At 64.0% G+C, this 27,984-nt stretch overlaps 1 protein-coding gene across 1 annotated transcript; it reads left to right on the forward strand.

Annotated features, from left to right (window-relative positions):
* Positions 1–277: 277 nt before the first annotated feature.
* Fibcd1 (fibrinogen C domain containing 1) lies at positions 278–27,984 on the forward strand. Its single transcript, XM_047525112.1, has 7 exons — positions 278–402; positions 8,236–8,715; positions 12,084–12,243; positions 12,623–12,759; positions 20,751–20,847; positions 24,336–24,515; positions 24,871–27,984. Exons 1-7 carry the CDS (start codon positions 331–333, stop codon positions 25,128–25,130), a joined length of 1,386 nt encoding a protein of 461 aa, XP_047381068.1. The 5' UTR covers positions 278–330; the 3' UTR covers positions 25,131–27,984.

Below are 27,984 nucleotides of genomic sequence, written 5' to 3' on the forward strand. Positions count from 1 at the left end.
GGAGATTGAGAAGGGGGCGGGAGGAGGGAGCTGGAGAGGAGCGCGCAGGGAGGCGCGGGAGCGGGGAGCGGGGACGGCGCGCAGCGCGAGCGGCAGGCGGGCTGGCGGCGGGCGGCTCTCGCGCTCCCGCTCCGCACACACCGGCGCGCACACCCGGGCGCACACACTCCTGCACACAGCCTCCCGTTGCCGGGTCGCCCCGGCGCCGCGAACCGAGGCGGGGACCCGGCGGACGGAGCACGCCCCGCGCCCGAGCCTGCGCCCACCTCGCTGCCTTTGCGCTCCGCAGCGGCGCGCCTCGGCCGGCGCCCCCGCCAGTCCTGCCGGAAGATGGTCAACGACCGGTGGAAGACCATGGGCGGCGCTTCCCAACTTGAGGAACGGCCGCGCGACAAGCCGCAGGTACACACCGGCGCAGGGACCCGGGGCTCGCGGCTGGTGAGGCGGTGTCCGTTTGGACTGGCCGGGCGGGCACCTACTGCGGGGCTGGAGTTTGGGGAGCTCCTGCCTGGCTCAGGAGGCCGGGGGCGGGCGCCCTCCTCTCCTCTCCAGAGGATCCCAGACTCGGGGCTCAGGTGGGGGCGGCGCCCCTGGAGGAGCTTCGCCGGCTGTGGCCAGGTGCCCCCAGACCTCAGCAGATTGTGGGTGCTCGCGTGTGCAGAGGGAGTAGAGGACCTATAGTTAGCTGTGATCAGCCCTTTAGTTTGCTGTTGACCTCCGACAAATGACTCCCTTTGCTGAATCTATTTGCTTACCTCTGTCTGGATATCTTCAAGCACTTACAAAGTCCCCTCTCTGGATGCCACCCTGTGCCAGGCACCTGGTACATCAACCTGAGCTTCAGGACCAGGACTGGATTTTTAATCTTTCCCATATGGCCAGGCAGGACCCTGCATACAGCAGGGAATTAATTCACGTTCATCTCCTGTAAGAAGGCTTGACATTGTGATTCTCTGACTTTAAGACAAGGAAAGCAAGGCTCAGAGAGGACTAGCGCCAGCCTGAGGCCACGCAGCTCTGCAGGGATTTGAACCCTGGTCTGTGTGCTTCAGGGCTGGTTGGCCCCTCCCTTCTTGCTGCCTCTACTCCGCTGGGGGCTTGGACAGTGTCCACCTGCAGACCCTGTGCGCTGGAAGAGGTGAGAGCAGAGCAGGACTGGCCATCGAGGGGTGCCGCCTGGAAGCTGAGGCAGAGGGGCTGCCCAGGGGCTGCCCCAGGCCAGGCTACCAAGGGACTGGGATAGGCAGGCGGGAAGAGCAGCTGCTCACCAAGGAGAGGAGATAATGGGGCTGCTGGTTTTAAATTTTAAATTTCTTCCAGACAGATGTCACTGGGGAAGGAACAGTGAATCTGCAGCCACTGGAGGGGGGTGGCAGGGGCAGGCCTTGGTGGCCCCCTCCTCTCTGGAGCTGCAGCCTGTGTGTACTTTCTGGAGGGACCCCAGCATCGCAGGGGCGCCCAGCCTGCTACAGTTGGCAGAGCCCCTTCCCTTTCTGCACTACCCCTTGCCCGAAGCCGCTGCCGTCTAGGGGCTGGTCAGTGGTGTGCATCCCGGTGACAGACTGGGACCAGAGGGGCCCCGCAGCACGTGAGCAGGAGAGCAAGGTCCAAACCCATGCTTAGTGCCAGGCTTCTCGGCCGCCTTCTATGAGGGCCGGGGTCTGCCTAGCCCTCCCTAAACCATCCCAGGGAACAAGCCCCTTCCTGCTGAGTCCTGCCCTCCCTGCTAGCAAGGGCAGTCTTCGTTTCTAAACTAGTCCATGAGGGCCTTCCGCGTCCTGGCCCAGGCTCTCTTCCTGTGAGCCCCACAGGTATGAGCTGCTGCTCCTTCGCCAACTCTGGGCCCCACCTCACTTCCAGGTCTCTGCTCTCCTCTTGGCTCCAGTGGGCTTCTCAACACGCACGCGTGCGCACACACACACACACACACGCACACACACACACACACCCCGCTTCTCTCAGGACACCGTACGCGGTCTTCAAAGCCCAGCTCAAATGAGGCCACCTCCCGGGAAGCCTTCCCAGATGCCCAGTGGCTGTACCTCTAGGTCGCAGCAGAGTTAGCCTGTGCCTCCACTCAGTGCCCAGGTTGGGACAGACTCCTGGGTCCCCACCTCTGTGTCCCTTTCCAGGCCCAGGCCCTGTTCCTTCCAGGCGATTCAGGTCCAGAACTAAGAGCTATTTGCTGAGTTGAGCTGCTCAGAGCTCCAGCCAGAGGGGCCCTGGGGATGAGCCTGCACTGTCTCCAGGGGAGGTGGCTTTTGGGGATTGGTTCAAGAGGTGGCTTCAAGGTGTCCTGGGCCAGGCCCAGCCTCCAGGGGCCTAGCTCCCAGCTGCACCAGCCAGAGCCTGCCTGTCTGCCCTGCGCACGGCTGGGGCTCGGGGCCTGGGTCCATTTCAGACACCCCTCTACTTCTCACATGGCCAGCCAGCGGGTGGCGGGCTGTGCCGTGTGCCAGCTCCACGCTTATCTGAAGCTTCAGACAGAGCCCAGGCCTTTCTTGTGCCCCCTGTCAAGCAAGAACAGCTCCCGACTGGTTCCCTTGAGGCCCGCTCTCCCCTGGGCAGCCTCCCCTTCGCTTGCTTCCACTTTTGTCTTAGCCACTGACATGCTGTGTGACTCTGGGTAAGTCATACCTCCTCTCTGGGCCCGGGCTGTACCATCAGTAAAATGGGAGCAGCAAAACCTGCTTTCTCCTCACTTCAGGATCAAGTAAAATATTGGCGTGTTTTGCAAACTGTAAAACACTGTGCACCCATGAAGAGGCTGGTTCTTAAAAACACCTGCTCCCCTTTCCCAGGACTCTGATCTCTGCCCACCAGAGATCTGCGCCCTAGCTCCCACCATGAGGGCCTTCTGTCACAGGGCCCTTCTTCTAGAATATGCTAGCACCACAGCCGGGGTTCCCAGTTGGGCTCATCCCCAAATCTCTCACTTTTTAGTCACAACCACTCTGGAAGATTGGTGGCAGGGAGGATTGCCATCCTTTGGACAGATGAGGAAACCGAGGCGAGCCACTGGAGCCAGGGTCTGAACCTGTGTCCTCCGCGGCGGCAGATGAGGGCCTCTGGAGAACAAGGAAAGGGAGGTGCTGTCCTTTCCTGGGTCAGCCCGAGTTGAGACAGGCTTCCCAAGGACAGGGCTCCTGTCCAGCGGGGGCTCTCGGGGCGTGCCTGGCACCCCTGCATCCTGGGGGCCGCCTCGGGCCCACTCTGTCCTGTCTGGCCTCATCTTCTCCTTTGGGCCTCATCTGGGAAAAGTCGCTGGCCTCGACTCCAGTACTGTCCTCTCCCCCTGCAGAAGGAAGGGGCTTCCACACCCCGGGGCAGAAAGATGCAGCCAAGTGATGTTTGCCAGGACTTCGGAGTTACTCAGATGAAAGGATCTAGAAATAGACATGGTCCTTCCGGCCCTGGTGTGCAGGGTGGGAAGTCGCCAGAAACGTCTCCTCTCCAGGGGGGTGGGGTCAGGCTTCCTAGCAGTCCCCAAGCCTCCCCACAGCGAGGCTGACCTCCAGCCTATCCCAGACAGTGTCTCTTGATGTTTCCAGAACTTCAAAAAGCATTCCAGAAAGAAAAACAAATTCTCATCAGGAAGTTTTTCCTGATGTCTAACCTTAACTCCTACTGCATTTAATTCACTCGGTGGTTTATGGAGAGCTGTGCAAGGAGGCTGTGCCTCAGGAAGCTTAGAGTCTCCCAGAACAAACCCACAATTCGGGCCTTGTCATACCACAGAGGGACGACTCAGGGTGACCGCTGGCCTCCTGTTCCCTGGGGCCTGGGAGGGGAGAGGGAGCGTGCAGGGAAGAGGAGGCTGCTGGAGCTCCCTGTGAAGCCTGGTGGCAGGTGGGGCTGGCGGGTGGCCCTGGGCAGGCAGAGGCGGGAAGGCCAGAGGCTGTGGTGGGGAGGGGTCGGGTGCCTGGAGTACCAAGCGCGTGCACTCAGGGTTGGCGCCAGCCGAGCCTCAAGGACCCTGGGTGGAAGGGACCCGTGGGACCTGCTCCCGAGGCCTTGGTACTTTGTGGTGGCCTCAGTGGGACAGCACCCTGGTATAAGGGGACAGTGTTCCAGACTGCTTTGCTTTGGGAGGTCCTTGTGTCAGGGTTGGTGGGCAGCCAGCAGGGAGCCAGCAGGGAGATGGTCACTGTGATGGGGCCTTGGCCAGGGCAGGAGCTGGGGGCGGGGCAGTGGGCAAGGGGGCACAGAGGTAGCGGACAGCTAGGAGACTGACTGGACGTGGGTGAGGGAGCCCAGGGAGGTGCCAGCTTTGGAGGACGGCTGTGGGGTGGTGCGTCCCCCTGCTGGGAAACTCCAGAGAACTCACGTCTGGGGTGGAGAGACCCTAGTGTGGGCCGCCGTGGGCTTGAGGCCTGCAGGCCATCGGGAGGCCAGGAGCTGTGCGTAGTGGGGGGAGCGGACAAGACCATTATAGGAAGCATCGGGGACAGACCCCAGCAGAGCAGAGCCGAGCCCCCCTGGGGAACCAGAAAGCTGGGGAGCTCAGAGCCTCCAGGAGGGGTGAGACTGCAGCTTCCTGTGACTTCTTGGATGCCTTCAGCCCCTGCCCCTGGGACCCTCCCAATGGCCAAGGCTCCAGATGCCCCTCAGCAAGGGCTCCATTGAGGAGGCTCTGGCAGGACACGGGCACCTGCTCAGATCACGAGGAAGCCCATCTCTACCTCCATCTTCGGGACCCCAGAATTGGGACAGGAACACCAGCCCTTACCCCCAGGGCCTCTGCCAGGGCCAGGGCTCCTGGTTCAGATGTGGGCTGGGGGGTGGAGGAAGACCCCCAGGGCTGCGGCTGGGCGGGGGCTGTGCCCTGCCTCCCCACCGATTCCTAAGCCCCCAGTCTGCGAGCCCACAAGCCTCCCTCGGCCCGAGTGCCCGGGGCCCTCCCTTGATTTTCCCCGTCCAAAGCCCCTCTGTGTCCTTCCCAGACCAAACCGCTCCCTCCTTGGCCGGTGCTCCCGGGAGAGAGAGGGGCAGCGTGGCTCGCGCTGGCTCTGACCTCACCTGCCCCGCTGCAGCCAGACTTTCTGGTGACTCTCATCCGAGGAGATGGGCTCAGTCCACCCGTGGGACCGGGCCACCCAGCTTCCTCAGAATCAAGGCGAAGGGCAGCAAGTGGGCAGGATCCCTTCCTCCTCAGCCCTCGCATCCTTCCCCAGACCCCTGGGCGCTGGTGACGCTGAGCGGGTGGCCTGGGCAGGTGTCACCTGTGACTAGGCACCTCTGGGGTCCTTCTGCCTCTCTCCTGGCACAAGTCCATGTTGTCCTCTGTGGGCTAAGGTTTTCCAGGCAGCCTTAGCTGGCACTGAGGGCTGGCACTGGGGGTCATGCAAGGACCAAACCCTGTGCCCCAGGTGGTGACTCTCACAGGCCGTTAGCGGCAGAAGTGGACCTTGAACCCGGTCTCCCCTCTTGGGCTCCTGGCAGCCTCAGGATGCCCAGGTCTGGGGAGGTGGGGCCTGCGTGCCTCTCCCCTCCCGCCGTCCAGTGGCGCCCCCGGGTCTGTGGTGGCCAAAGGCTGACTAATAAGCTGCGGCCCAAGGCCCCTTGCCAGCGCCTCCTATTATCTTGGGCAGATTTCTTTTCGAGGCACGTAAACTACAGCTATAAAAGCGAACAGCACTTCATCTTTAAGGTTGATCTCCGAAGACTAATTCTCCTCTGCCGCGTGCCCTGCTTCATCTCCTGGCTGCGACGTCCCTGCCTCCAGGGTCCCCAAGTCTCTGCGAGTCCCTGTCCTCCTTGGTGCCCTCTGTCTTCGCAGGGAGGGTGCCTGGTGGGGCTGGGGTCCTGGAGACCCCATGGGGAGGTGGCTGGTCGCTCTGCAGAGCCACTCCCGCTTGCTCTCTGGGGACCTGAATGCTGCACAGTCCAAGGATGCGGCTCGGATTCGCTTGGGGCAAGGTGTCTCCCGACGGGTGCTGGAGCTGGAGAGGCAGGGACTCACCTGCTGACGCAGGGCTTTGTCTCCTGAGCCCCAGGTGAACCTGCATAGGCGGAGGACAGACATGGGAGGGTGCTGGGGAGCGGTCCTGGTGCACCTGCCCCTCCGGCCCCACCGGAGTGCCCAGCCTGGCTGCCTCTTCTGCTTGTCCCCACGTGACTTTGGGCTTGCATCTTTGCTCTCTGAGCCTCAGTTTCCCATTGGCAAAATGAGCGCCACCCTGCTGTCCCCTGAGGGGCGTTCATCAGCTTCCCAGTGGATCAGTGGCCCCCAAGAGGCTGAGAATCACAGTCCCTGGGACTCCCCCAGCTGGGGTCTGACCTCCCCACCCACGTGTCCTCAGGGACCGGCCCAGAGCCTGGCTCATGGGGGGACCCAGAGAATGTTGAATGGGTCATCTAATAACCTTCTGTCTCAACAAGCACCATCGTGGGGAGAATGGGAGGAGCCCCCCAAGCTCAGGGAGGGGAGGAAACCTCCAGGAAGGCTTCCTGGAGGAGGTGACCCCACTGAGGCCTGAAGGAGGGAAACAAGGTGGGCCTGGGGAAGGGAGCAGGGCAAGCAGATGCACCCAGCAGGGGAGCAGCCTCACGCGCTGGCGGAAGGCAGCCGGTGTTGAAGTCGGGCTGGAGTAATTGCCCGGACGTGTGGGACCCAGAATGGGTGTGTCCCCAGGGGAACCTGGACAGGTGTGGAGCGCTGAGTCCCAGGCACAGTCCGAGGGGCTCTGTCCCTCATCTTGACAACAAAACGGATCCCTTCTTCAGGGGCCCCTGGTCCAGCTCACCTCGCCTGACCCTGTCCCGTCCTGGCACCAGCGGGAGATTCGGGAGTCACTCGTTATCAGCGTGTGCATTTGGGGGAAGGCAGCTGTCTGCTCCCGGCACTTCCTAGTGGTAAGACTCGCTGTCTAACCAAGGTAGCCAGCGCTGTCAATCACAGCTGTAAGACAGCCCCCAACGCTGGAGACGCTACAATGTTAAAAAAAAGAGAGAAGGCACCTCCCAGGCATCCACAGCAGGCAGATAAAAAACCTCCTCCAGGTGCTGGTGCGCTGATCACTGGATAATAAAAGCCGCTAATATTTCCTGCACCAGCACAAGGTGCCAGGCATGCTCCAGGCTTTTGTGTACTAACTCACGTAAAGAAGCATCTCGATTCCGAGAGTTGGAAATGCGTGTCATGAAGTTGAGGAGACTCAGCGGCAGGAGGTCCCTAACCCTGGGGGAAAGCAGGAGGCTTGGGATCCAATTGGAGCTCTGTTCCTAATTTGCTGTGACTCTGAGCAAGCCCCTTGCCCTCTCTGGCCCTCCATTTCCTTGTGTGTAAGACGTTCAATGGCTGCCAGGGACCACCTGGTGAATCCGGCCCCCGCGAGCACTCGCTGCCGAGCCACAGCGCGGCCTTCAATCGCAAGCTGCACTTCGGCTCCGGCTTCTTTGGCCATTAGGCCGCCCAGATGGCCCCTGACTTCCACCTGTTGTCACGCCTGCCCTGCCTCCATTCGTCCCCTGTTCTGGAAGTCAGACCTCCATTGTTAAGGCAGGATTCCCTTCTCCAGTGGCCTTGGGGCTGCTCTGCCCGGCTGTTTAGACTTTGTCCTGCCAGGGGCCTGCTCTGTGAAGAGGACCAGCAGAGAGGAGAGGGGAGAGGAGGTGTTAGGCAGCCACTCTGTGCCAGAAGGTGGAGACCAGCTGGAGCAGAGCAGACAAGGGACCCATAGGATGTGCTCCAGCTGGAAGAGACCTTTGGTGCCTGGCAGCTACTATCCCAGGACACTTGTTCCCCGGTGACAGCATGACCATTTTAGCATGATCAAGGTCTCCATTAAACTCTCTTCCTGTGTCAGTGCAGCAGGCACCTACATATAGAGAAATGACTGCCACTATTGCCCCACTTCACAGATGAGGAAACTGAGGCTCAGAGAGGTGAGGTCCCTCTGCAGAGGTCACAATGTGGAAACAACAGCACAGGGACCTGAGCCCAGGCCTGTGTGGCTGCAGAGTGGGAGTCTCTGTCTACCCCCACTGGACCTGGCAGGGCTCTGTGGGGGTCCACGGGGCCGCAGTGCCTGCACCGTGACAGGTGTCCTGCAGCCCCTGCCTCCCTCTCTGCCAGCCTCATTTCTGCATCTCTGGGTCTCTGTCCTCCGGGCCCCTGGCTACCCTCGGCAGCACCCCAAGCGGGCAGCGCTGAGGCCCAGTCTGCCTCTGATGCGTGCCCTCCTCTCTCCTGTCTCTGTCTGTCCCTGTCCGTGCGTCCTGGCTGGCCTGCAGCGGCCCAGCTGTGGCTATGTGCTCTGCACCGTGCTGCTGTCCCTGGCGGTGCTGCTGGCTGTGGCTGTCACCAGCGTGGTGCTGTTCCTGAACCACGTGCACGCGCCCGGCACGGCACCCCCGCCCATCGTCAGCACGGGGCCGGCAGGGGCCAACAGCGCCCTGGTCACCGTGGAGAGGGCCGACAGCTCCCGCCTCAGCATCCTCATCGACCCGCGTTGCCCCGACCTCGCCGATGGCTTCGCCCGCCTGGAGGGGGCCCAGGCCTCCGTGCTGCGGGTGCTGACTGAGCACCAGGCCCAGCCACAGCTGGCAGACACCCAGGAGCAGGAGCTGCTGGACACGCTGGCCGACCAGCTGCCCCGGCTGCTGGCCAGGGCCTCGGAGCTGCAGGCCGAGTGTGTGGGGCTGCGTAAGGGCCACAGCACGCTGGGCCAGGGGCTCAGCGCCCTGCAGAGCGAGCAGGGCCGCCTCATCCAGGTAAGGCCTGGGGTCTGCGCAAGCGCGGGGCTGCCCCCCACCAGCTGCCGCCTACTGGCACCCGGGACTCACCTAAGCCCCCACCAGGGCCGGCGCGTTGCCCTCTACGCAGAGCATGGGGCCAGAGGCGGAGTCTCCAGAGCCCACAGCCCCCTGCTCCTGGCAACCAGGAGCCAACCCCATCTCCCTGTGATCCTGGGACAGCCACGGGCCTGGTCAAATCCAGGGCCGGAGACGCTCCGAGGCCCTCCAAGAGGCCGGGTGTGGTCCTCGTGACAAATCAAGGCTCAAAGAGGGATGTGAGGTGCCCAGGTCGTGTGGTGGGTTAGTGCAGAGGGAGGCCGAGCGAGAGAGAGAGAGAGAGAGAGAGAGAGAGAGAGAGAGTGAGAGAGCGAGAGCGAGCTGCACCCTGTCCCCAGAGCTCCCCCTCCCCTGTGCCGCCCACCACCTTCTGGGGTGCAGAGCCCGTGGCCTGTCCCCACCCCGCCCCTTCCCGCCCCGACCCGGCTTCCTGCAGGCACCAGGCGGGTCTGGATGAAGGGTCACCAGCACTGCCGTGGTGACAGCCCCAAGGCACTGGCAAGAAGGCGCCCTTTCTGGGATCAGGGACTTAGGACTGTCTAGCTGCCTCTACAACTTTCTAGAACAGGAAATCGAGGCCCAGAGTGTGGGAGGCAGGGAGGGAGGGGCGGTGGCGTCCTGTCACCGAGGCCAGGTCAGGCCTGGAGTCCAGCCACCTGCTACCAGCCCAGCCTCCAGCCCTGTGCCGCGTCACCCCTGTCACTCAGATCCTAAGGGGCTGGGACCAAGCCCTGGCCCCCACCAGGGCCCCACCCCCTTCCATGCACCTCCCTTCCGGACACCTGGTATGACCACGAGCTGGGTCACTCAGAAACTCATGAGCAATGGCTCTTCCCTCCTCCGAAGGCTGCAGCTGGAGAAATTACAGTCCTCATCGCCCTGTCTGGGTGACAGATGGGGCAGGGTGGGGAAGCTTCGCTGGCCTTCCTGCCGCCCGCCCCCACCCTTCGTCCCTGGCAGGGCGGGAGAGCCCCAGACTCTGCGTGCCCTGGGCCCGCCTGGCCCTCCCCTGGGCTCAGCCTGTCGGCTCAGGCCTGGCTGCCAGTGTGCACCTTTAGAGAACCCCTCCCACTCCACGGACAGCTCTCCTGGGACCCTCCCTGACGCAGCCCACCCGGCATGGTTGCCCTCAAGGCGGGCTTGAGTGGCTGCATCTCCCACTACTCCAGAGGATTCCAGAGACCCTGCGTCCGTCTCATCCAGAGGCAGCCAGCTGTGGCTCCAGAGAACCCCCCTCCCCACTTGCCAGCCCCCCAGCCAGCTCCCAGCCCTGAGTTCTCAAAGCCTTGCCAATTGGGCGTTGGCAGGGGGGGTCAGGCAGTTCCAGACCCTGGCGCACCTCCGGTCCCCCACCTGGGGCGGTGGGGATCGCGAGGAGCAAGCCTCTGGGGCGGTTCTCCGGCCTGGGCTGAGCTGAGCGCTTCTGCCCTCAGGGTCCGGCTTGGCAGAGCTGGGGTCCATCCTGGCCAGCTGGGTCCTTGGGCAGTCACATCCCCTCTCTATCCTGGGTCTTCTCACCTGTAGAACGGGGATAACACAGTCCATGCCCGAGGGGGTGCTAAAATCCCTCCTGGGAGGTGGCTCAGCCGGACCTGGCACTTGGGAGGTGCCCACTGTCTGCCCCATCTGAACTGAAATCCAAACCCGCGGGAACCGCCATTGAAAGTCCCTTTGGCAATAATGGCAGCGCCCACCCTGTGCCAGGCCCCGAGGTGGAGGGACAGCCAGGGGTTGTGGTTCCCAGCCTCCTCGGCAGGCCATGTTGATGTGAGTGATTTACCAGTGTAGACGAGTCTCCACTGCCCTTAGCAAGAGGGAGGGGCTGCGCCTGGTTTCCAGCCATGGCTGCTCCGCCCCTGGGAGGACGGCCGTCCTGTCCACAGCCTGCTGTCCGCTGTCCAGCCGCCCGGCTGCGGCTGCTCTCCCCCAGGCTGGGCCCACACTGCATCACCTGCTCGGCGGAGGGGAAAGTGACAGGGCGACGGACAGCTTTGCGGGGCCTGCCTCCCGCGGGCCGGGAGTCCTATTTTGTAAACGCGGCTCGCGTGTTTCTTTTTCCTTCCTCCGACGGGCTATTATCTGGCGAGTGACAGGTTCGGTGTGCGAGACCGGCCGGCTCCACGCTGCCTGCTCACTGCGGGATCCTTGTTTCCCACTCCACGTGGTCCCACAGCCTCCGGGAACCGGCTGGGGAGACCCCAGAGGCCCCCAGGGAGCCACATGCCCGGCTGAGCTCCTGCCCCTGGCAGCCATGTGGGGAGGGGCAGGAGGCAAAAAAGACCCAGGTGAAGTGCTCAGGAGCCCCACCCCAGAAAGACCTGTGTCTTCGTCCCCATGGACAGACAGGAGAGACCGGTCACTCTTCCAGGGTCACACAGCCAGGGAGCCAACGGCTAACACCAGGGCCTGGGTCCCCACCCCACCCTGGGCTTGCTGCAGTGACAGTCCTGGGGAGGTGGCCTGAGGCCTGGCCCTCATCCTGTCCACTCAGGGACTGCTGCTCCCAGGCCTCGGTCTCCCCTTCGGGAGCAGTGAGCTGATGGCCTCAAGTGCCAGCTCCTCGCAGCACTGTGGGAGCCCAGAGAGGCCCAGACACCAGCCCATGGGAGCCCAGAGCAGAGTTCGCATGGGGGACGGGCTGTGGAGCAGGTGTCCTTGGGCCGGCCTCGCCCAGCCTGCCTGCAGGCCCCTGCCACCTCTGTTACCCTCAGGACCCTCTGTCAAGGGCAGATCATCGCCCAGCCTTGCAGCCTTGCTTGGGGCCAGAGGCGATGGCAGGTGGGTGTCTTCCGGCCTGGAGGTGCCGCGGGGGCCTCTGGACTGAGCACCCCTGGACCCACGTGGTGTTTGCGGTGGCCATCAGTCTCCAGGGCAGTGTGGCAGGGAGGTGATGCCGGCCCCTTTCTCACAGAAGGAGCCTCTGCAGGACACTTGCCGTAGCTGTGGAACTGGGCAGTGGATGAGCAGGCTGAGCCCAGCCCACACTGGCCAAATGCACAGAAATGACCAAAGAACAGAGTCAGGGCAGCAGGAACCTGCTGGGCACCTGTCCCCTCCCACCTGAGCCCCTGCCCTCAGGTCCTGGGGTCCCAGACCAGCAGCATCCATCAGAGCTCAGCTGACCCTTCAGACGCCTTGGCCAGGGACCCGGGTCAGAGCAGGCCAGGGCTGCGCTGGCCAGGAGCCCTCTTCCGCCTTGGGGGAGGCCCTTCCTGGCAGGTGGTGTGCTCGGTGCCCGTGATCCAGCGAGGCCCCTGCACCCTCCAAAGAGCCCCTGTGCTCTGCAGCTTCTCTCCGAGAGCCAAGGCCACCTGGCTCACCTGGTGAGCTCCGTCAGCGACGTCCTGGACGCCCTGCAGAGGGACCGGGGGCTGAGCCGGCCCCGAGTCAAGGCTGACCTTCAGAGGGCGCCTTCCAGGGGAGCCCGGCCCCGGGGCTGTGCCAACGGTGAGTGGGTGGGGTACCTTCCAGGTGACTCGGCGACCAGCCTGGGGTGCAGGGAGAGCTGGGGACCCCCATCCTTTGCCACCCACCCCTCAGCTCTGGTGGATAAGGGAACCTCCCCTGGGGACTGAGGACTTCTGTGGCCGAACGGCTTGGAGCACCTCACCTGAGCTCTCAGCCCATTTTCCAGAAGAGAAAAGTGAGGCCCAGAGGGTGTCAGAGCCCAGTTCCGACCCTGAGGCCGTGCTTTTGATTGCACATGGCACTGTGGGGTGGGCAGACGAGTCCACAGGGAGACAGAGCCAGGGACTGTCTCGGCAGGAGGAGGTGGCGGGACACGGGCCTGGGCCGTGGCCACCCTGATGGGCCTTCTGCACTGCAGGCTCCCGGCCCCGAGACTGCCTGGACGTCCTCCTGAGTGGACAGCAGGATGACGGCGTTTACTCCGTCTTCCCCACGCACTACCCTGCTGGCTTCCAGGTCTACTGCGACATGCGCACGGATGGCGGCGGCTGGACGGTGAGTCAGCATGTGAACCTGGTGTCCTGAGGCCATTCTGTCCCTGCTTCTTGGCTGCCCAGCCGGCGATTTGAAGCCTGCATGGCCCTAAGGGGCCTGTACCCTCCCTTTAGCTCTGGTGGGAATCGCGCTGGCCCTGGCCAGACTTCAAAGGCTGAGGAAGGAGATTCCAGAGACACAGGTCCACGCACACTTCCTGGAGTGGCCAGGCACACGCGGAGCACTTTGCACAGGGCCTGGAAGCCGCTCAGTCCCGACCATGGCCATGCGCCTTGCCTGGGGCCAGGCACTGGCCACCTCCCCTCACTCCCCAGCAGGAGGGTGTCTGCAGCAGTCCAGGGGGTAGGAATGGGGACCTGAAACTGGAGGCAGCGGGAGCTCAGCTGCTTCCAGGGAGCCCAGAAAGATGCTGTCCTGGTCTCCGACCTTGGACTTGGACTTGGACTTGGGGCAGAGCACCTCCATCCCTCCCGAGGAACCTAGCACTGACTATTTTTGGTGTATTGATGTCCAGGCTGACAAATGTCCAGGGAAGAGTTTAACATCACATAAAACAAGCGACCCAGAAGCAGAGCAGACAGGGAAGCCTGTCGGGGGAGCGTTAGCAGGATGGGAGGGGAGGCCAGCGTGGGTCAGTTTTGAAAGGGGTCAGCAGAGGTGCGGCGTGGTGAGCGGCCAGGGCAGAGCCTGCCATTAGGAGCAGCATGAGAGCAGAGACTCCCCCACAGGCCCGGCAGACAGACACATCTCCGGCCCGTCTTCAAGCTCCAGCAGAGAGCTTTTAAAGGTCCTGGATCCGTGTCTGGGGGTTAAAAGCTCTTTTGTTTTCATAAGTGCCAGGAGTCTGAGTTATGGCATTTGCCTCTGGGAACCCCTCGGCAGGCAGAACAGAGAGAAGCCGGGGCTGGGCCCAGAAATCAGAGTTAAGGATTAGGACAGGCTTGACGGCAGCCTGAGGTACTGTGTGGCTTGCACTTGAGGAGGTTGTTCAGCTCTGGGCCCACAGTTCTACAGCCGGGGCTGCAGGGGCCTGAGAGGTGAGAGCAGGAGCAGCAGCAGCCTGACGGGTCATGCGAGTGAGGTGGGGGCCTGCCGAGAAGTGCCTGCGTGGCCAGGAGATGTTCATATCCATTTGGGCCTCTGTCAGGAGCAATCTTTGCCCAGGTACCTCTGGACATCTGTCAGGATCGCCTCCCTGTCACATGGAATCTCTCAGAAGCTCCATTGTTGTTTCAGGGCTCAGGCCACTGCCTCTGCAGACCCTTCTCCCATCCATCTTCATTAGGCCATGTCCTGGTTGCGTGGCCTCCAGTGCCAGCACTGGACACTTCTCCCTGGAGGACAGGGCTGCTGGTGCTGTGTGCCAGGCCCCGGGCTGGACTTCCCAACCACAGCCTAGGAGGAGGCAGGGACAGGCTTGGCCTGAGGGGCACTTTACAGTTCAGATGCTGCTGCCCACCTGGCAATGCCCCTCCGCACTTTGGTCCCGGAGGCCCTCAGGGCAGCTGGAGAGAGCAAGCCACCCAGCAGGCCTGGCCGCCTGAGGGCTCACCGGGGCATGTCGGTGGCCATAACTGTCACTTGGTGGGCCTCACTCATTCTTGTGTTCAAACACTGAGCACCAAGAATGTGGCAGGCACAGGGACCAGCGGGAACAAGAAAGGGCAGGGAGCCTGGCCTGGGGGTGTTGGACAGGGCAGCTGACCCGTCAGAGCCGAGGCCCACAGGGCCAAGCGGAGCACCCCAAAGCCAGGCTGGAGAGCCAGGACTGGGGACAGGCGGGGCTGGCGCGGGGCAGCCACAGGCCTGTTCTGGGCGAGGGCAACTCTGTGCCTGGGGCATCTCCCTGAGGGGCTCAGGCCAGGGCTGGGTGGGAGGTGAGGGGCAGGCCGTGCGGGGCGGCAGGGCAGGTCAGAGCTGGGCTTCTCTCCCGAGGGCAGAGCCGGCTTCTGGGCCCTGGGACTCCACAGCGGGGAGCCACCTGGAGGGTGTGGCCCTGACCTTGCTGCCAGGCGCCCCCAAGGTCGCCCCTGAGCGGGAGGCTCACTCCTGCAGGAGAACAGGCGGAAAAGGCTAGAAAAGGAAGGCACCCTGGCCGACCGTGGGCCCTGGCTGGGCCTCCTCCGGCCGCCCGCAGCCTGTCCTCTGGGCCGGTCCCCCACTCACAGGCTCCCCATCTCTGCCCGGCCAGGCCTGAGCTCTGCGGGCGCCCTCTAGTGGTCACTGCGCCCCTTGCAGCCTCCAGATGAGTGCCGGCTGGTGTCCGGGGCAGGCGACCAGCCCCCCAACCCCTTTCCTCGCTGGTGGAATAGGCGTCCAGACTGCTGCCCGTGCAGGGTAGTCGAGCCTCGGCTGCCCCCGGGGCCCAGGGCAGGGGACCTGAGGCGGGAGGAGGGTCCCCTGCGGCCCTGGCCCTCTGCCCTGCGCTGCGGCCCCTCTCGACTCTGCTGTCCGGGGCAGTGCTGGCACCTGGGCCTAACTGCCAAACCCTGTCCTTGCATAATCACCGAGGGCCAAGGTCGCCTAGTGGGTCCAGTCCAGCTTCTCCCACAGCACAGGCCCGACTGGACCCTGCGCTCACGGGAGGCTCAGGTCCTCGGCTCGGCCCCCACCCCCACACGCCAGGAGCCGCGTGGCTCATGCCCGCCAGCTCGGCAGCCCGCTCCGCCAGGCATGTCCCATCATGGGTCCCCGGTTCAGATGCGCCTCTAATTGGCTCTGCTGCGAGGGCCCCCGCCACCTGCGCTCTGCGGGCGGGAGGGGATCCCGCTCTCACTGCAGGACTTCAAAGGCGCCTGGCGGCAGGATCGACTGAGGAGAGATGAAAGCTTCCAGGGCCCCAGCCAGCCGGGGACCCTGCGCGGGGAGGCCTGCCCGAGGGCACCCGCCAGCCGTGGCGCCCCCCTCGCCCCAGAAAACCAGGGTCCTGCCAGGACATCGGTGGGCCACCATGTCCCTGTTGCTGCCCAGCCCACGTGCTCTCTGGGAGGTGTCCTTGGCTCTCATGGGTGTTACTAATACAGAGGTGACGAGGTGACGGTGCCCACACCCTTGTGTCCCTCGGCTGCTCCGAGTGCAGTCTGGGTCTTTCAGACTCTAAGTGAACAGGGCGGCGCCCGTGAAGTGCTCAGCGCGGTGCCCGAGGCGGCTCAGCGCTTGGTAAGTGGCAGCTCAGAGCCCTGCTTCTCCAGAGCTGGCGGGCGCTGCGGCCAAGCCTGGGAACAGTGGCAGGGTGCCAGGCCCGGGGTGCCACCTCCAGTCCCAGACAGGGAGTGGGCCCCATTTCCAGTGGCACCTGGCTCTGCAGGGGAGGTGGTGCGCTGGCTAGACCTACTGTGCGCCCTGTCGGCACGTTTGCTTGGCTGCGTTTTTTCCACGACCCTGCAGGGGTGAGGGACTTGTGAGGGGACACCAAGGCTTGGGACGGTTCCAGGACCTGACCCTAAAGCCGTGCCGCCCAGGAACGCGGGCAGAGCCTCCCCAGCGGTTGCATTAACTCACGACCAAGCTCGTTGTCCCTTAAGGACAAGAACCCGCATCTCCATGGCAGCCCGGCTGCAGTCTAGGAAAACTCCCAGGCGCTGCCTCCTGGGGACCCTTCCAAGGCACAGACCACCCCTGCCCAGTCTCGGGCGGCTTGGACCCCCTCCCTCAGCCCCTGGCCAAGTTCCTCTGGCCACCTGGCAAGGTCCAGCCGAGCTGCCCTCCACGGAAGCCCTCGCAGACCTCACGGCCCCGGCAGGCGCGTGCGATTGTTGGTGTGCTTGCTGGGTCTGACTTTCAGGCCCCAGCCTAACCTGTGAGAGGGGCTTCCCCATCCTGTACAGGGGAACTGAGGCACAGGGATGGGAGGCACGGTGGGGGAGCAGCCGGGCCTGGGGCTGCCGGCCGTGCTTCAGCTCTGTGCTCGCTGAGGCAAGTCAGGCTTTGAACTGGGCAGGGTGGGGTCCAGCAGCTGCCCTCACTGTGCAGGGGAGAAGCCAAGACTTGGCCTGATGGCCAGAGTCTGGCTGGGCCTCGGGCCCCTGGGTGCCAGCGCGGTGCTTCCTGGGACTGAGAAGTGGCTCACAGGCCAGAGGCTCAGAGTCCACCCCCTGGGGCCAGGGCCCCCTTGCCCCTTTGTGTGTCCTCTGCCCTGGCCTTCTCAGCCCGGGGCCTGGTGTCTCCAATCAGGAGCACAACACCTCCCTGCAGGGCTGCGGTGGGGCAGGCCGGGGCCATCCTCTGAGGCACTGGCCTGGAGCTAGAGTGACCACGGAGCCCAGATCACATGTCCAGGACGAGAGCTCCGTGCTGTGCAGCAGGTTCCACCGGGTCTGTGCGCCGAGGTGTCCTGCAGGGGCTGGACCTGGGAGCCTGCGGCTGAGAAAGCTCGGGCGTCTCTGGTCCCTTGGCCTGGCTGACAAGCGGGGACAGTGCTGTGGCTTCTTCCTTTGAAGCTGCACAGCACCATCTGCAGGACCATGTGGGCCGAGCGCTCCCTTGGCAGAGCCCCTTGGCGGCACTTCCAAGACGCGCCGGGCGTCGAGCGGCTGGCTTTTGAGAATCCGCACCAAGAAAACACACTCTGTCTGTCTTCCCACTCATGGCTCCGTCCCAAGAGGCCTGAGCGGCAAGGAGTGTTTCTGCTTCAGTCACTTTCCCGCCGGAGCCGAGGGACGCTCAGGAGGCAGACCAGTGACTGTGTAGCCTCCAGATTAACCAAGAATCACTTCCTTTCCCTGCGCTGGCTCTCTCCCCCATCGCTGCCCCAAGAATCCCGCACAGGCTTCTGCCCCAGGAGGGCAGGTGACACTCCAGCCTTTGACTTGCCTCCCTGGGTGTCTGTGTGGGCAGATCCTGGCCCTGTCACTGAAGCCTCCCCTCCTGCACAGAGCCCCTGGTTTCCAGAGTCGGCACCATGGCCTCAGTCACCAAAGTCCTCAGTCAGACAGAACATTCCTGCATGCCCGGGACCCCGGGCGCCCTGGGGACCTGGGGCTGCTTGTGGCCCTTGGAACTTGTCGGGCCACCTTGCACTGTGGTGGCTCCAGGGCGCCCGGTCACTTGGTGTTTGAGTCAGTGAATGAGGCCCGGCCCAGGCGGAGGCCAGCAGCGCGACAGCAGAGCTTCTCACACTGCAGGCCCCGGTCCTGGGGTGGACTTTAATGGGTGGCCATCAATATTTAAAACCAGGTCGAGCGGCAGAGACCAGAACCCAAGGGGAACCGTGATGCGGCCGTGGGCTAACGCCGCTCCGGGAAGCATCCTTCCCACGAACGCGCGGGTGAGAGGGAGATTGCCTTTCTCCAGGTCAGAAAGTCACTCCTCCAAAACCAAGTGGGCCACAGTTGGTCAGCACTCAGGGTTAAGTGCCCGCCCCAGCCGACAGTGCTGTGCTTTCTAAGTCGGTGCTGAGCCGACCACCTGGACAGGAATGTGAAGTGTCCTCCACTCGGGGTCCTTGGCGGGGTGGGGGAAGGCAGGGGCCAGGCTCGCCCGTCGGTGGCGCCCAGGAGGCGGGGTCATGCACCCGGCCCAGAGGCTCCCAGCTTCTGTCTGCTGTGACAGGGAGCGGGCTTCGGGTAGGGATCTGGGGAGAAGGGCCGACGGAGCAGGGGCCACGATGGCCCCAGCAGCCGGCACTGCCCTGTCTGCCATCCCTTCCGCTGCACGTGGGGCGAGAGCCCTCTGCACATCAGAGGCAGAGCCGTGAGCTCCAGGAATCTGTGGGGGCGAGTTGTCCAGGGATGGCAGGGCCGCAGGCAGGCAGGGCCCAGCTCTGCGGGAAGCTCCCCCTGAGAGGGCGTGTCCTGGGGCTGGTCCCTGTTCTCGTCCCAGCCAGCCTGAGCGTGCAGGCAGGGCACAGCTGGGCACCGGTGCAGTGGCCCTGCCCGCAGCCCAGCCCATGCATGGCCACGAGGGGCCAGGGCCGTTTCCCCTCTGGCCTTACCCCGCCTTCTCCCTCCCGGGCTCTCCTGATTGGTTTGGACTCCCGACTTCCAGGGTTCACACCCTGTCCCCGCCTGAAGCCCGGCGCCCCCACTTTAATCCACAGCAGCCGAGGCAGGAGAAGCCCAGAAGGGTGGCCGTGGTGGTACTGTCTCACCTCCCATGTGTGGGGGCCGAGGCTCAGGGAGAGGGACGGAGTGGACACTGGGACTCTGGACTCCTCCCAAAGCTGCGCCCCGCTGGGCAGACCTGCTCCCTTCCTGCTCCAGGCCCTGTGCTGCTCCTGGCCTGGGGGCAGTCCCCTGACACGGACCTAGCACCTGCCTGGACCAGGCCTGGGCACAGTGGACCGTCCTGGCCTGGGAGGAGGGTCCTGTTGTGGTCTTCATTTTACAGAGGAGGGAACTGAGACCTGGGAAGGCGGAGTAACTGGCCATAGCCATCGGCAGAGCCAGGGCCCCAGAACCTAGATCTGCAGCTACTGGGCTCCCCGGCCTGGCCCGTCCCTCCTTCTGTGCTGGGCACACTCGGGGCCCAGTCACCTCCAGTGCCAGCAGGGCCTCCCGGGGGCTTCCAGCCCTACGGCCCCTTCAGCTCGCCCTCCGGCAGAAACAGGCTCAGCCTGCCCGCTGCCTTCCCCGCCTTCTCCGGGGAGTGCCTGAGCTTCTGCCAGGATTAGGCCTTTCAGAGGGCACGTGCTTGGGGTCCCAATCTGTAGCCATCAATACGGCCTCCCTCGCTCCTCAGATCTCTTTGAGCCTTATCGAATTTCCTTCCGCCCCAGCCGTCCCTCCTGAGGACTTTGAAATTTCAGGGCTGGGCCAGTTTTGAGGTAGTGGAGCAAGAAAGGAGAGTGTCCTCTCCCCCAGCTCTGTGACATCAGAGCGGCCCAGATGCCCGTGACTGATGCATCCCCACGGACACAGCACATCCGGCCAGTGCTCACCTAGCAGCCGCCACTGGTCAACCCAGGCGCTCGGGCAGTTCCGAGCCACTGAAATCGGCTGCTTAGTAATGAAGCCGGCAGGCAGCTCACGGCACCGCAGACAGATCTCTCACACGTCAGCGGCGGACACAGATGGAGGCAGGTGGGCGGCAGGGGGCTGCCTCTGCCAATGAGCAGGAAAAGGCTTGTTAAACAGAAAGGCAGAGGGGCCGGAACAGGCTTGTCAGCGATCTTGTAAACACGCGAGGCAGCTCTGGCCTGGGCCGGCACGGTCCTTATTTCAAAGCAATTTAACCGGTGGGATTCCAGGCTCCCAAATCAAGAACGTTATTAAAAGAAATAACAGAGGCAGCTCAATGGCTAGTTGGTACCCGAGTCACACCCCAGCCCAGTTGTGGCCTCCTTGTCCTCCCCTTAGAGGCCCCGGCTCGGGGTTCCCAAGCCCTGGCGGATCCCAGCCCAGGCTCTTGTGTTTGGAAGCGGAGCTGCGGGCGTGGCCACCGCGCCGAGGGCAAACTCCATCCCGGCGGGGGGCCTTCTTTAAAAAACTTGAGAACGGGCCTTTGTTCTCTCTGTTCCTGTTCATTTTGAGCTGGAGAAAGACATCAGGGCTGAGTGTGGAGGCACACACCAGTCATCACATTGGCTTGGGAGGCTGAGGCAGGAGGATCGTGAGTCTCAGCCAGTCTCAGCAACTTCATAAGGTCCTGTCTCAAAATAAAAAACAAAAAGGGCTGGGGATGTGGCTCAGTGGCTCAGTGCTCCTGGGTTCAATCCCCAGCACCAAAAATAAATAAATAAATAAAGATATCAGGGCCTTGCTGCATCCCTTCTTCTTGGCCAGTGGGGAAACTGAGGCCCAGAGCAACAGAGCACCTGGCCCAGCCTCCCTCAGCGGCCAGCAGGCTGCCCTGGAGGTGGTTCCCTCCAGTCCACGGCAATTCCCACGGGGCCTGGGCCATTCAGTCAGTCCTGCCTGAGGCCCTGAGCCAGGTCCCAGTCCCTGTGGCCTCCAAACCAGGGGCAGGGTGTGGGGAGTCTGCAGGCAGGGTGGGCACGGGGCTGAGGGTCCGGTGGTCAGTGCCAACGCTCCATCCTCACCGCTGCCTTGCAGGTGTTCCAGCGCCGGGAAGACGGCTCCGTGAACTTCTTCCGGGGCTGGGAGGCGTACCGGGAGGGCTTCGGCAAGCTCACAGGGGAGCACTGGTTAGGTGAGAGACCCTGCCCGCCAGCCTGGTGGGCCTTCTCCCTGCACGACCCCGATGCTGCCCTGGCCCAAGTGGGTTGTGGTCTGGGGGCCCCTGGCCTGGGCATGCCTTGACTCACAGGTGGCCCTGGCGAAGGGGCAAGAGGCATCAGGCGTGAGTGAGGCCCCAGACAGAGGGGCCAGAGGAGTGTGGTCAGTGGGGCTGGGCTCCTAAATGGATCAGAGAGGGAAGGACGCACTTCCCCGCTGCCCCGTTGGTGGAGTGACCAGCAGCAGGAAACAAGCAAATCTTGGCCTGTTGGGGAACAGGTCACTGTCTGGGTTGCTGGAGCCATGACAGGTCCAGGGCACCATCTCCGGGACCAGGAGGACCTAGATGCCTGGCACAGCCAGCCCTTGGGGTCGGCAATGCCTGGTGGCCGTGCTGGGGTCACCAAGCGTGGGAGCCCCGAGAGCGGCCAGGTGGCACTCATGCTGACAGGTCATCCCTGGCACAAGTAAGGACACAGGAGACTCTTGCCAACTCTGTCCTCTTGACTGAACGCAATTCCTACCTCTAAATTCCCTCGGTACTTTGAACTTTTTGAAGACCTTATTGAGTTTCATGCTCACAAATAATGTTCTCAAAAATCATGGGTCTGGGGTCCTGGGTGCAGACAGCCGGTGCTGCGGCTCCGGGGAGAGGTTTGGGCCCCTGGCCGTGGCCTCCTCTGCAGGGCTCTGCAGCCTCACCACCAATTCCAGGGGTTCTTCACCCCAACAAGGACCTGTGCCCCCATAGCCTCTCCCACTGGCATTTTTACATGGAACCAGACGGTCACCGGATGCCTCCGGAGTGTCCTCTGGTTGCCCAGAGCCCCAAGCTGGTTCTCTCACACCTTGGCTTCCAGGTGCAGATGCCCGGGGGGCTGGGGGCTGGGGAGGAGGTGCCAGGGGGCAGAGGTGAGCCCACCAGGACTGTCAGAGAGAGCCCGGAGAGGGCGGTCCCACCCTGCACACGGCCCGCCTGGCTGCCTGCCTCCTCTGCCCAGCTAGCGACCTACAGACAGCAGCTCCCCAAACCCCCGCCCACCTGCAGGGACACCTTGCGGTCATCCTCCCCTTCCTCAGAAGGGGAGCTGGGGTGCAGGGAGGTGAGGCCACCTGTCAGCGCGTGTTGGGGCGAGAGCCCCCCACCATGCTGGCACCACGCCCTGGACTGAGCGAATGGAAAGCAGGGTGGGGTGAGGAGACCCAGGCAGGGAAGCCCGGCCTCCGCCCACTCCACCCAGGGGTGCACAAAGCGAAAGAAGGTGACCAGGCAGGGGCCCATCCCTACAGGGCCAGCCGTCCCCTGGGAGGTGCATTGGCGCCCTGGCTGCTCAGCAGCATCTTAATTGAAACCTGTCGGCGGCCACGGAGGGCGGAGGAAGCACGAGATGGGGCTTCGATCAGCTCTGCAGAGCCGAGGCCTGAGGGAAGGTCAGCTCCAGCCAGCCCTCGGCCTCCGGGTGGCTTCTGCACGCTGGCTGGGCGCCTCCTCCTTGAGCGATCCTCCTAGTGCGTTACGGGAGCTCTTCAATACTGAGGTTGCTGACCCTTTGTTCAGTACGCACCCCGGGTGCGCCGCCAGCAGGTCTCTTCTTCTGGTCCATCTAGCTTCCTGGAAGTGCTGTTTCGAGGTAGTCAGCGCTGGCAGTCTTTTTCTTCATATCTCTGGGTGCGAGTTCCTGATTCCCTGCCCACCATTTTATAAACCTCTCTGGCACTTTCAGGGGATGGTTTTTGGAATTCTGTTTTAGGTTCCTATCTTGGATCCACCTGGGTGACCACGTGAGGCCTGGGGGCCGGAGGTTCCCTGTCTCCTCCCGAGCCCGCTTGACCTGAGCTGTGGGGGACCCTGGGGCTGTGTTCCCCATCTAGGGGCCTGGGTCTTGGGAGGAGCAGCTCCAGGATCTGGTGGCGGGGGGAGAGAGGCTGAGAGGAAGGGCACCAAGCAGGAGCTGGGTCAGAGAGGAGCTGGGGTCCCACGTCCCTGCCCTCGTGGGCGCCAGGAAGGCATGTCTGCAGAGGGGCGTCACAGCCCAGAGCCGTGGTGGGATAGTGGCGGGCCTTCAGGCACAGCAACCATGGAGTGGTGAGCAAGACCCTCCCAGCACCCCTGAGCTGGTCCTCCTGGTTCCTGGATCATGTGATCTGTCCTGGGTAAGGTCTGCAAAAGAGCAAGGAGTCTGGGCCCTTCTGCCTGGGCTCAAATCCCAGCTCTGCCCGGTCGCTGTGTGGCCTGGGCCAATCACTAGGCCTCTCTGAGCCTCATTCTCCTCACCTGTGCAGCAGATTCCCAGCCACCACCTGGACAGCGCGTGTGGGGGCCAGGCACCCGGTGGGGTGCTACGTGGCTGATCAGCGCCGCCCTCCTGCTGTCTGAACCAGTATTCTGAGTGGGGCTCCCTAGGGCCCAGCCTGAGTCATGGCTGTTGTCCCCTGAGGCCCCCAGGGGGCTGCTCCACAGGAGGCCGGGTCCAGGGAGGGAGGGCAGCTGGTCCCAGACTCCAGCCATGGAGGAACGGGCGGGACTTTGCACTCGAAGCCTGCGCGGCCCTGGCAAGGAGTGTGCCCGGCACGGGAGATGGGTCATGTTACTCCTGGGCCTGGCAGGTGGGCCCAGAGGCCTCTGTCCCTGTGGGATGGGGAAGGGCCTCGGGAGCCAGCCTCACCCCAGCAGCACGGGCGCACGGGCTGGGGCAGGAGAGGCCGAGCAGAAGTCACTCACTGCTGCCACCAAGAAAGGCATTGGGGTTAACGCCCTGTCAATCAGGTGTTAGCCAAGCCCAGCCCCAGCCCTGCCAGGAGGAGACCCCAGGAGGACCTGGGGGGCAGGCGTGGGGCGCAGAGCCGGCCTGGGAGAGGGCGCCCCTTGCCTGCCATGCACTCAGCCAGCGTCTGCCCAGCACCTCGTATGCTGGGACCGGCAGTGACCAGGACAGACGCTGCTCTCAAGGAGCTTCTGCCTTGAGGACTCACAAGGAAAGCCACAGCTAGGACCCAGAAGGATAGGCCCTGATGGGGTGCCGCTTGGATTGGCAGAGGAGAGTGCCAACCCAGACGGGAGGTCAAGACAGCCTTCCTGACCTGGAAGTGAAAAGAAGGTCACCGGTGAGGAGTGGGGACAAGTGTCCAAGGCAGACGGAACAGCATGGGCAGGCTCAGAGGACAGGTTCCAGTCCCGCCTGGGTATGAGGGAGGGGTGCGGTGCCGCAGACCCCTCGGCCTTCCTCCCAGCCGTCCGCCTGGGCAGGGAAGCAGAGCCCACTTCAAGTGAACCGAGATGACCAGACATCAGAAGGAGCCCTCCCGGCCTGTCAGAGGGGCCAGCAGGAGGAAGGAAGTCGCGCAGAGCTGGCCGCGCCCGGCGGGCGGTCGCTGCCCTTCCTTCACCAGCGCTCAGCGCTTGGTTCCCCCGGGGACCGCCTCGCGAGCCCCTTCCCTCTCCCACGTCCTCCCCTCACCTAGGGCTCAGGAGGCTGCACGCCCTGACCACGCAGGCGGCCTACGAGCTGCACGTGGACCTGGAGGACTTCGACAACGGCACGGCCTACGCCCGCTACGGGAGCTTCGGGGTGGGCTTGTTCTCGGTGGACCCCGAGGAGGACGGGTACCCGCTCACTGTGGCCGACTACTCGGGCACCGCAGGTGAGGCTCCGGGCTGGGCGGGGCGGGGCGGGGCTGGGCGGGGGCGAGTCCGGCCGCCACGCCCTCGCGTCGGGTGGGGGTCGGGCCGCTCGTCTGCACCCCAAGCCCCATTTGCAGACCAGGCAGCGGAGCCCAGACCAGGAGCCAGGAGCTCCCGGGGCTTGGCCGGCCCTCAGGGCTGAGGCAGGGCTGGGAGGAGCCCAGACCGCCCGGGACCCCTGGCGGCCCCACGCAGACACGTGGGCAGGGCTGGCATGCACACTCACGTCGCGGTGTGTCACAAGCACACGTGGCCAGCGAGCCTGCGTCCGTGCCCGTGCCCCGCGTGCACACCTTTGTGCTGACGTCTACGCAGGTGACTCCCTCCTGAAGCACAGCGGCATGAGGTTCACCACTAAGGACCGTGACAGTGACCATTCAGAGAACAACTGTGCTGCCTTCTACCGAGGTGCCTGGTGGTACCGCAACTGCCACACATCCAACCTCAACGGGCAGTACCTGCGTGGTGCCCATGCCTCCTATGCCGATGGCGTCGAGTGGTCGTCCTGGACCGGCTGGCAGTATTCACTCAAGTTCTCTGAGATGAAGATCCGGCCGGTCAGGGAGGACCACTAGACAGGCATAGAGTTCAATCTGAGCGTCCTCCAGCCACACCCCATCACTACCCCTACCCACACCTGCGTCCATCCCTGCCTGTTGCTGAGAACCTTCTCTGTCCCGCTGTGCATGACTGACCTGCTTTCCAGGAGGCGTGGGCCATACCAGCCTCGATGCTCAGCCCCCGGAAGTGGGGTCACACATCACCCTGCGCCCTTCCCACCTCCCCGACTGGCAGCTAACATTACATCTCTTGCCTCTGCTAATGGGCCTGGTGAGCTCCTCGACCCCGAGTCCTACTGCCCAGACTGTGGCCCCGTGTTGTGGCCCTAGTAGGGTCAGTGGAGCCTGCTACACGCCCTGGTTCTGGGCCGTGCCGCCGGGCAGCTCCCTCTCTGCCTGCCCAAACACCTGGCAGTGAGGCCACCGGAGTGTGAGGGCCCCAGCACCCCTGGGGCCTTTCCAGCGACCAGTGGGGAACGTCCTCCAGAGTCAGGCCTGAGGCCCTCCTCTGCCCACCGGCACCAGCTGCATCTCCTGGCCAGCAGATCCCACTTCTTCCCAGAGGCTGAGTGAGAACTGCCCGGGGCTGTGCCCCGCCCTGCACCCCGGCCAGGCCGGGCACCGCTGGCTGTGGGGACCCAGGCAGAGGCCAGCTGAGCCCCACCCCTGCACCCCTGGCAGGCCGGGCAGGCCTCCAGGCCCCTGGACTTGCTGTGCCTGTGGGCTCCACCTAGCTCAAAGGAGGCCCAACCCAGCTGCCACCCAGCCTCCTGCCTGGGTGGTGGGCTTGGCCCCATCCTGCCAGGCCAGCCTGCTCTGTGGGAGGTCGTCCCCTGCTGGCAACTGCCGGTACTGCCCTTTGGGCCCAGCCCTGCTGAGAGTCAGGAGGGCCTGGAGGGTCTCATGGGCCCTTGGAGGCCGCAAAGCACCCCCTGCATTTTCCCATAGGTCCCCCCAGCACTCCAGGAATGACTTGCAGGCTCCCAGGTCCAGGGCCGGAATTCCAGCCCCAACCGCCTGCCCAAAGCCCTGGGGCCACACGTTTGCAGCGGGATCAGGCCCAGGGCTGCTTATCCGTGTTCCTGCCTATGGGAACCCAATGGGGGTGTCCTTTAGATGATCAGGGAGCCAGTGACTCCTCGGTCAGGAAGGAGGGACACCTGAGCCTGGGACCTGGGGAGTGTGGGTCGTCCTCTCAGCTCCTGAGGACCCTGCCTGGCCACATGACCTGGACAGTTCCTCACACTGCCCTAGCCTCGGCCTTCAGCGAATGTCAGCAGCAGGTCTATCTGCGTGGCCAAGGCCCTGGGGGCTGGACCAGGTTGCTACCCTGGGCATCAGCCAGGAAACAGGCCCAGTGTGACCCGGTGGTGGCCGGGTGGTGGCCAGGAGCAGCCCAGGTACAGGTGGGCACCAGGGAGCGGAGGCGTAAGACCTGCCCAGGCGTGAAGGGAAGCCCCCGAGGAGCCTTCCGGAGCCACCCTGCCCTAGAGCACCAGCCCTCTCGAGGCCAGGGCATGTGACCTTCCTGGCACTGAAGGGCAGTGGCAGCCCTGCCAAGTCCCCAGGGGGCATCCTTCATGGGCCACAGCCCTGGCCTCAAGAGCCCACAGTCTTATGTCAGTGCAAATGGCCATCACCTGAGACGGCAGTGACCACAGGAAGCAGGGGTGCTGGGAGACCATAGGGCCCTGCAGATCCACCAAGACCTGAGGGGTGAGTGACCAGGCCACATGACTGGTGTGGGCAAGGGTCACCAAGACCCACGGTCATCACACCCAAACCTTGCCCCACTGGGCCCAATTTGATGATTTGGCGGGGGAATGCCCATGTCCCAGGATGTCACCTGGCCAAACCCCCCCCTTTCTTCCCCCCTTGGCGAAGAGAGTGAGCCAAGCTGTGCCCCCACGGGGACCTGGGGCCACATGGCTTGGCCGACCCCACCCCAAGCTCTGGAATGTCCCTTCCTTGAGCCAGCGGCATGCTATGTGGGCTCAGCCGGGGCCTCAGGAGTGGCCCCCAGTCCTCTGATCCATCTCAGAGAGTCCAGCCAGAGGCCACTCAGCTGGTGGCCTGGGCTCTCCAAGTGCAGAGGATGGAAGGACCTGGTTTCCAGCCGGTGGCCTTAGCCACTGACCAGGACACAGCCCCCCGCTGCACCAACCTGCAGCTGCGCACAAGCCGGTCATCTGCCATCTGTCCTCTGTCCGTCCTCAGGGCAGATGTGTGCGCAGTGCCCACTTGTTCTGGTGCCCCAGCTTCCTCACCCCCACCCTCACCCACGCAGGCCTCCCCCAGGTGGGAGCCTGGGGGTCCTGTCTCCAGAGCCTGTCACCAAGGACCTGTCTCCAGCAGAGATTCGGGGGCTGCGCAGCGTCAAGGTGGCCTGCCAGCCCCGCCACACAACCAAGAGGACGCAGGTCCTGGCCGGAGAGGGAGGAGGACGGGCAGGGCCCTGAGCAGGGCCTGCCGCCTGCCCCAGGTCACATCCCGAGGAGTGAGCTGGATGGGACTCACGGAGCCCTGTAGGAGACGGACGCTGAACTTGGAGCAAGTGATGAGGGGGCGCCCCCAGCCCCCAAGGGCCTGTCTCTTCATCTGCTTGCAAAGAAGTTGCCCCAACGCTCCAGATGACCCAGCGACTGCAGACTCAGCAAGCCCGGCCCTGGGGTCTGGCCTCCGGAGGGGGCGGTCTGGCCTGCAGCTTGTCATGTGGCCCCAGTGTGCCGGAGGCTCGCCAGAGAGTAGGGCCCGGGGCAGGCAGGACCCCAGGCCCCGCCAGGCCCCCGTGGGTGAAATGTGGCACAGGACGTGGCTACCTGGGGCTGTGTGCCCTGTCTTCTGTGTTCCTGTCTCCAATAAAGCCTGT

This window comes from Sciurus carolinensis, chromosome 14 (genome assembly GCF_902686445.1).
Source record: "Sciurus carolinensis chromosome 14, mSciCar1.2, whole genome shotgun sequence".
Taxonomy (NCBI): domain Eukaryota; kingdom Metazoa; phylum Chordata; class Mammalia; order Rodentia; family Sciuridae; genus Sciurus; species Sciurus carolinensis.